General features: G+C 40.8%; 1 protein-coding gene across 1 annotated transcript in view; it reads right to left on the bottom strand.

Annotated features, from left to right (window-relative positions):
- Fras1 (Fraser extracellular matrix complex subunit 1) overlaps nucleotides 1-8,474 on the bottom strand; it is a 415,397-nt gene that overhangs the window by 129,834 nt on the left and 277,089 nt on the right. The window contains exon 29 of the mRNA XM_031391220.1: nucleotides 6,911-7,237. Within this exon, the coding sequence (XP_031247080.1) occupies nucleotides 6,911-7,237 (327 nt within the window). The remainder of the gene's footprint in view (nucleotides 1-6,910; nucleotides 7,238-8,474) is intronic.

The raw sequence follows: 8,474 nt of genomic DNA, 5'->3' as shown, positions 1-8,474 counted from the left end.
GTGTGTGTGTGAGATGGGGGAACTAGACCTGGTGTGGGCTTTAAAACTTCAAAGCCCACCCCTAGTGCCATGTTTCCTAACAAGGCCACACCTCTCAATCCTTCTAATTTTTTCTAACAGTGCCACTTCCTGATGACTAAGCATTTAAATATATGTGCCTATGCAGGCCATTCTTTTTCAAACCACGACAAATGGTATGGATTGCCCCTGAAACTCTTCCCTCTATAACTGGCCTTGATCATGGGGGCTATCACTGCATTAGAAAAATAACTAAGACATTCCCCAAACAGTCAATAAACTGCACTGGCAGTCCTCCACATAGCCCCTGTCATAGCCAAGTTTCTATGCTCCAGTGACAGTGCACATGATTCTTTAAACAGTACACATCCAATAGTCTTGAATACATCAGTACACAGTCATAGGGAGGATGGAGGCTTTCACAAAGTGAGGCTCCAAGAGAAGGTCTAAAATCCTCAAACTTCTCCAAAGGAGAGATCAAAGAAAAAGAATGAGTATGTACAGAGACTATCATTTTAAAAAAACTACAAAATCATTAGCTGGAACTGAGTACTGTAAGTCTTTTTCTCAGGAAGCCAAACTGATTGTTCAAATGCACAATTTCAAGGAACGCAGAGAAGATGAACAAAGAAACATGATGGCACTACAGGGAGAAAATAAATCTACAGAGCCTGGCTTTAAAGAGAGAGAGGGCGATGGACTACATGGCAGAGAATGCAAAACAATAATATCAAAGATGCATGAGCAACAAGTGGACCCAGACAGCAAACTAAACACAAATTAAAAGAGTAGTGCACAAGCACAATAAAGTCCACTGAAGGCCAACAACCATTAAAAAAAAAACTAGCAGAAATCTCGAGCTAAATAATAAAACGTATGGATTAAAAACTCAAGAGAGCTTCAATGGAAGTTCCTATTGAACGAGAATAAAATAATCACCAAGCCTCAAACAAACCATTTGAAACTACACAGACTAGGAACACAAAAGAAAAAGGAGAAACGGCATAAAGAACAAACTCTTGTGTATAGAAATAATGTCAGAAAACCTTCCAAATCTGAGGTGGGAGATGCTTGTCCAAATCACTGTAGCTTAGAATGTCAAGAAAATGGAACCTGAAGAAATCTTCACACGATGGCCAAGTTTTCAAAATTTAACACCAAGGGGATTCTGCATGACATGGGAACTGCAGGCAACCGACTAGCACTAGATTATACAGCATCTCTGTGTGCCTGGAGAGCAATGAAAGAGAAAACTGCAAACCAAGAATAACTCACTGGCAAGGATGCCATTCATAAATGAAGGAGACTTTCCAAACAAATCAAAGCTAATATAGTTAACTACAGGCTGGCCCATCTGACAAGAAATGCTGAGATCGGCAAGTGGAAAGGAAAGAATGTTAATTAGCAATGCAAAAACACAAAAGTAGAAAACTCATACACAGATTGCAAGAAGAGTGGATTGTTCCTACAGGCTTTAGATCCACTGACTCAACCAATAGCAGGCTGGAAACATTCAGCAAAAAACATTGTCTCTCTTCTGAATAGGCTCAGCCTATATCTTCCTTCCCATTATTCCCCACACAATACTCTACATGTGAGTATGTACATGCGTGCATGTACATATTTGTAGAGCATCTTTATTGCTAAGAATGACTGCAAAAAGTCTTTAAAAGGTAAAAGTATGAAAGACAATCAATAATCATAGAAATTATTAGTGGGACTATTGACATGGAAAAACAAAAATTGTGACAGGAACAGCATATCAGGGGTCAAGGGCTCATATAGGTAGAAAGGAATGTGTGATTGAAAATAATATAACCATTTAAAATGGACCATTGTAACTTCAAGACTATATGCAAGCTTCATGGTAAATCAGCAGTAGATATCTATGCACTCAGACCACCCAACCCCTGCATACACACAGTATGCTTGATTCATTCATTCATTATAAACAGGAGGGAATCCTGTAATTAGGACAATGTGGATGAATTTAGAGTACACTCAGCTAGAAGAAGTTAGCTAGACACAGGAAGAAGACAAAAGCCATGCGATGTCGCCTTACTATATAGACTCTAAGCAGAATAGGGATAGACAGGCCCAGAAGACATGGAAAATGGAAGTTATCAGTCAAATGGTGTGAAGTTTAAGTTCCACAAGGTAAGTCATGAAAAATCTATACCATGCTGCCCATAGCTAGTGATGCTTTGTTTGATCTGGTGTTAAGTATCCTTACTAGGAAGATAAGCAGTAGTGGTAAGAGATGCACAGGAAATCTTGGGAAGTGATGGTGTCTATGAGTCTGAAGCATTGAGGGCTTCCTAGCTATGTTTGTAGCCTCAAATTTATTGTATTTTAACTATTAAGTATATAGGACTTATAAGCATTACTCATTGTTTTGAAAAAGAAATAGTAATCTTCATACTCATCTTGATCATGGTTGTTTTTAATATTATCTCTTTGGAAGAGGACTGGAAATATTCAAGAAGAGACGGGCAGAAAGCTGGTCAACATCTTCTATAGTTAATGTGTACAAAAGCCAACTCTTACAGTAATATCCCCCTAATTACTGACATTTTGGAATTTCTTTTTCTCCTTATAGCTTTTCTCCACTGCATATCCCCATCAGCCTAATAAATTAGTTATTGTACTAGTTGAACAATCCTGCCCTCTAATGTTTTATGTATCCCTCAGAGTACATTAGCAGGCAATGAAATCCCAATGAGTAAAATTGAGGACATGATTAAAGCAGTGTTTTAAATTAAATAGTTCTTCTAATTCATTTCATAGAACAATAGGCCTAAAAAATGCTGGTAATAAAATTCAGCCATCACATATTGTATTACAAGTAAAAATATTAACACTGTGAATAACAGTAAAAGCATAACCTCCCATCCTTTGAAACAAAATAAAATCCCCTCACCAAATAAAAATGGAGTCATAAATAATGAAACTTTAGCTCACATGACACCATAGCCCAATTCTGGGACCAAATATTCCAGACCAAAGTTTTCACAACCCTACTATTTAGCAAATAGCTAGTTGGCTAGTCTTCTCACTTATTCTGTAAAAGTATGCCTTCATTTTCAAGGGCTCATTTGTACCATAGACTTGACATTCTGGTGGTGCAGGACATTATGAACATGGGGGGAGAAACGAGTGCTGTAGAAACCATGAGGTGAAATGAGCTGCAGGAGGATAACAGGGAAGATAACCAGATGGCTTGTGCTTGTCAACAAGAGCTTAGAGGCTTGCTATTTCAGGTCAGGAGCATACAACCTTTGCTTGGGGTAGATTTCAATATTTAAGTCAATAAACATTTTCTCAGTGTACATCTCATGAGACAATGGATAGAGCAAACTAAATAGTGCCCCCTATACAAGAAGGACGACTGATGTTTTTGAAAGGATTTAGTTTTGTTTACGCACGTAACAAACATTTTTACACCGCTGACATTTGAAGTTCTCACAAATAATTGTATCAAACTGTGTCCCCATAAAAGCCCCAGTGAGAGGCATGAGTGAAATGGGATGCAATACAATAACTACATGCAGGCAATCCCACAGTAGAAAGGGCTCTCGGAGACAGAGTTTTTCAGCCAGTTCTTACTATCACATTGGGGGATCTTAAACATTAACACATTAGCTAGTGGCAGAAAAGAACTGTTCAAACAACAAAGGAGATCAGAAAGATTGTCAGACTGGTTGCCAAAGTAGAAAGAAGGCACGATTTCCAGGGGCATCATAGTTAATGGAGAAGGAGGCACTTCCATGGAAATCCAACCAAAGAGCCGTCTACCAGAGCTGACTCTCGACCACCCACACTGTAGCCCTTGCAGGATGTGGAGCTTTGTTAGAAACATATATCTACAGCAGGCTTGGGTTTGTCGAGTGACTTAATTGACCCAATTAATGAAAACCTGTTCAGCAGAGCACTCTTTATCACTTTTTAATCTTTTTCCCCCTTCTGTCTCCTGCCCCAGTAAAACCTGTTTCAACATCATTCCTTATTCTATTTTCCCCACAGTAGCTCAGCATCTCCCAGAAATGGCAGTTGAGTTTAGTCTCTGCCAGGCTAAGTCTGGGTGAAGTAGTATTGAACATGAAAAACAGGACTGAACTCACAATTCGTTTGCTTAGCCTCAAAGAACCACACCGGCATCAGCAGAGGTGCCGTGAGCATTTTGTACTTGGCACGAACCACCTGGGAGACAGAGACATAGCCACCCGTCTTGTTCAAGCCATTACACCCGTCCAACAAAAACATAAATGTGCCCTGCTCAGAGAGTAAAACTAAATTAATGCTTTCCTCTTACAAAGCTTCCTTCTATTCCTTCAACCAGAGAAAGAACAGAAAAACAGGCTAACATTTCCACGGAATGAGATAGAGTCACTTGTGTGTCTATTCACAAGAGATTACGACATCCTTGTCCATTCTATTAAAGCCACCAACTAGTTATCAGCAAGTCTCCAGATTTAACGCACAGGTAGCCTCAGGGAAAGAATCCTCATGCCCTTCTTCAGAAAAGCTCTTAAAACGAGAGCAATTCTATCTAACTACATATCTAACAGTCACTGTAACACACGAGGCCAGTTTTATTTCCTGGGCCCAGTAGACCTATGAGTATAAATAGCCTCTCTTATAATAAACTGTGTTGAATTCAGAGGGAAGATTCTAGAAAGCTTGGGGCCTTCTCGCTTGGATGGAACATAGAGAAAATGAATACATTTTTGTCTTCATTTAATCCATCAAGGGAATGAGACTATCTATGCCTAAAATATTGAAAGCCTCAGGCCAGAAGGAAAGAGCCTCCTGGCTGAGTGTGGGAGGCAGGTATATTTGACATGAAATCTTAGTTCAGATGCTGAAAACCGTTGTGAGAATGTTTTCTTTTCTAAATCTCCTCTTGTTTTAGTTTCTTCCTTTGGTAAGTAAGAGATAATTGTGCAAACACCACAGAATTAATGGGACAATTAAAAGGAATAATTCACATCAAGTTTTAGTGTCCAGTAAAGATTAAAAACAAAGCAAACAAAAAGCCTCTCTACTTATGCTATAATTTCCTTTAGAATAAGCAAGGCCAGACAACCAATACTTAGACCTTGCAGCAGGGCAGGATAAAAGGGCCCAGAGAAAGGGTATAAAGACATATTTATTTTCATTCCTAAAATAAAAAGTAGTAGACATTTGCATACTATAATCATGGATACAAGCAAATTTATTATCAGCACATTCTCACAGTCCCAAAGCTCAGACCAGCAGTGTGACTATTTGGAAACACAGTTATAAGTCACTGCCTGGGTAGGGAACCAAGGTGGTGCTATAGGGGATGGCGGATGAGAAGGTGGAGGGAGAAAAGGCACCACCCGGACTCACTCTTCAGGAGCGAGCAGCAGACCCAGTCACCACCTGGACTCACTCTTGAGGAGCGAGCAGCAGACCCAGTAACTTCCTACATGACTCACAGACTCACAGGTATAAGGCCTGCTAGGAATCTCAAATCTGTGTCTTTTCCTTTTTGTTTTTCTTTTATTCATATTTTGTTGTTGTTGTTCTGTTTTGGTAGTCGAAGCAGGGCAAATCCTAGAAGTACCCTTCTGTCCTACACCATCCTGTACAAAATTGTGCAATACGCTGAGGCAAGCTCCACTCAGAGACTGAAACCAAGGATTAATAGGAAAGTTGCTGGTGAGGCTGCGCTGAAGCCCATGGCAGTCTATGGTAGGAAGCCAAGAAGGAAGAAAAAAATTTCTTCATCTGTCCAGACTCCATCTCTCCAGAACTGAACCTCATTGTCCACAGGCGGTCATGAGCAGATGACAATTAGGAATAGCCACATGTAGGCCATCTGCCAGCTCTGCTGCACAATTGGCCTTCATACACTTCACCTGTCTCCTGCCTCCATCCTCCTTTTAGCAGGAACAAGTTAGAACACATGAAGTTCAGGGAAGGGCACGATCTTACCTTGCATGACTGACTGTTGGTGGGAAAACAGCAAGAGATTTTAAAGTATCCTCAGAAAAATCTCTTTAGCTAAGCACCTATAATATCTCTGCAGGTAGTGGTATTTAGAGTGAAAAGCTAAAAAAAATATTGTTTCCAACTTTATTACCATGAAGAGAAGCTACTTGGAGGAATGAGCTTCCAAGTGAACAGCAACAAGCTTTGAGTAATGCTGACAGGAGTGTTTGCTGAGGGTTAGCTCAGCATTTGTTCTGATGTGACAAACATCTCATTTGCAGTGTCAAAGAACATCTTTTATTGGATATAGACAAAACTATAGAGAATGGCTCTATATCCATTTTAAAATTTCAGCGAGGGTATGATTTTACATGAAGCTCATGGTTTTACAAGTATGGATGTTAGGATGAAACATCAAGTAAATGTTGAGCGGCCAATACCACAGGTGCTCATGGACATGGCACAACATGCAGAGGTGGTATGCCAGTGTCTCAGAATGGAAAACATATCCTTGTCTGTCAGGACAGCTCCTGTGGCTATCCACAGTTTCTTCACATTCTTTCAGCTTGGCTAACAGAAGGGTTAGACTTACTCCTTTTTATTAAGTCAGATAACTAGACAGTGAGGATCTCATTTCATGAGCTGTTGTGAAAGGACACAGAGAAAGAGATGCCTTGGTCCCCATGATCATGGTCAGGCAGGGGACAATAGGAAGAATGGACAGAATACAGTTTCAGGGCTGCAGGCCAATCGAGAGTTTTTCAGATCAACATTGGCTCTTCAAACTATACTGACTGATGCATGAGACACTTTGCTCGGACAAATGAATGAGTCCTTCATCACACCTAACTTTATGAGCATTGTCAAAATAGTTCCATGAGTAAACCTTTGCAGGTAGACACAAGGAAACTGTAACCCTAGGGGTGACACCTACCTTGGGCACATTCTTCACATGAAACAGTATATTTTGGAAGGAGTGTCCATCATTGGCCTGAAAGACTATAATATCAGATGTGCTGTCTGAGCCATCATGAGCATAGAGGAGGAGGCCCCTGGAGAGTTCATCCAGATGGAACTGATAAACAGAGGCCTCAGGGGCTGGAGGCATCTGGAGCAATTGGCCATGAAGGGGAGGATCCAGCACATCCACGACCACATCCTGCGGGTTGTCATCATCCCGGATGTCAAGCAGCTGGGTGGTGATGGTTGCGCGCTCTCCTTTGCTGATGTGGAGAACCTCATTTCGCAGTACATATGGGGCCTGTGGGGTTGAAGGAAAGCAGAAAGAAGAGTCATTCATTTAATAGGTTAATGCAGCGGACAAGGCAGCAGTGTGTCTAACCTGATTAAGCTCCTTTAAGGAAAGTATGAAAGTGCCAACATATTCCACGACAAAATTATTTGTCAGAGGTATGGTGGGCCACAGTGACTGGGGTTATTCCATGCCTCTGGATTCTAGAGGTTTCTTACACCACTTCAGAACTAGTCTTGAGTAAATGCAATCTATAAGTACTATTTGCTTCTAAGGTTCTAATTTCTCAGCCATCTTGGATTGCACCACACCTGCCTGCATTTGTAGGAGACACAGCTCAGTGTCACAAAACCCAATCAGATATCTGAATTCAGAAAGACTAATAGGAGGTTTGTAATTTGGGAGGTAACACGACTCTAGATCACACTGCAACACGCTGACTCAGTGACATAATCCCACTCTCTAAATCCATGTTATTACTAGTTCTCTTGGTAATATTCTTCCAATTAGTTTACCCCTATCTCAACAGAGCCCCACCCCAATTCAGCGTATAAAGCCAGACAAGATTCAAGATCCTGGCATGGTAAGACAACCACCTGCCTAATTCCTATGATGCTGCTAACACAGCAAAAGTTAATATGTTTTCCTAAGAATTATCAGTTTGTTCCTATTACCTTAGTAAGCAGACAAAATGTTCTTTCACAGAAATAAAAGTTAATGAACCGCAGCAGAAAACACATACATGCACATCCACATGGGGAAGTAAGAGAGGAAGGAGGGATAAAGGGAAAGAGTGGGAGGGGGTAGAGACAGAGATAGAGAAGAGAGATAGAGAGACACAGAGAAAGACAGAAAGATAGAGACACACACAGAAAAGAGGGAGGAGGGAGGGATGAAGGGAGGGAAGGAGGGAGGGGGAGAAAGAAGAGAGAAGAGAGAGAGAGAGAAAGAGAGAGGGGGGAAAGGGAGAATCAGCAAGCAGGCCAGAAGCCAAGGAAAACATTATCTTGGATTTTGTTTGAAGGTCAGTTGTCTAGGATTTTTCGTAACATACTGCCTTCTACAACCCATATGGTTTTAAAAGCCACACAGGCGCCCCACTCCCAGCTTCCTAGAAGTCACAATTGTCCATCAATATAATATGTAAAATAATCACACAATGTCACAGCTACTCAAAATCCCAGGTGAGAACTCTAACACTGTACATGAGTTCATATAGAGAGATGAACATATCCTCAACATTCTG

The sequence above is a fragment of the Mastomys coucha genome, unplaced genomic scaffold (genome assembly GCF_008632895.1).
Source record: "Mastomys coucha isolate ucsf_1 unplaced genomic scaffold, UCSF_Mcou_1 pScaffold22, whole genome shotgun sequence".
NCBI lineage: Eukaryota > Metazoa > Chordata > Mammalia > Rodentia > Muridae > Mastomys > Mastomys coucha.
Note: the sequence above shows the minus strand (reverse complement) of the source record. Positions and strands in the feature narration are given on the sequence as shown.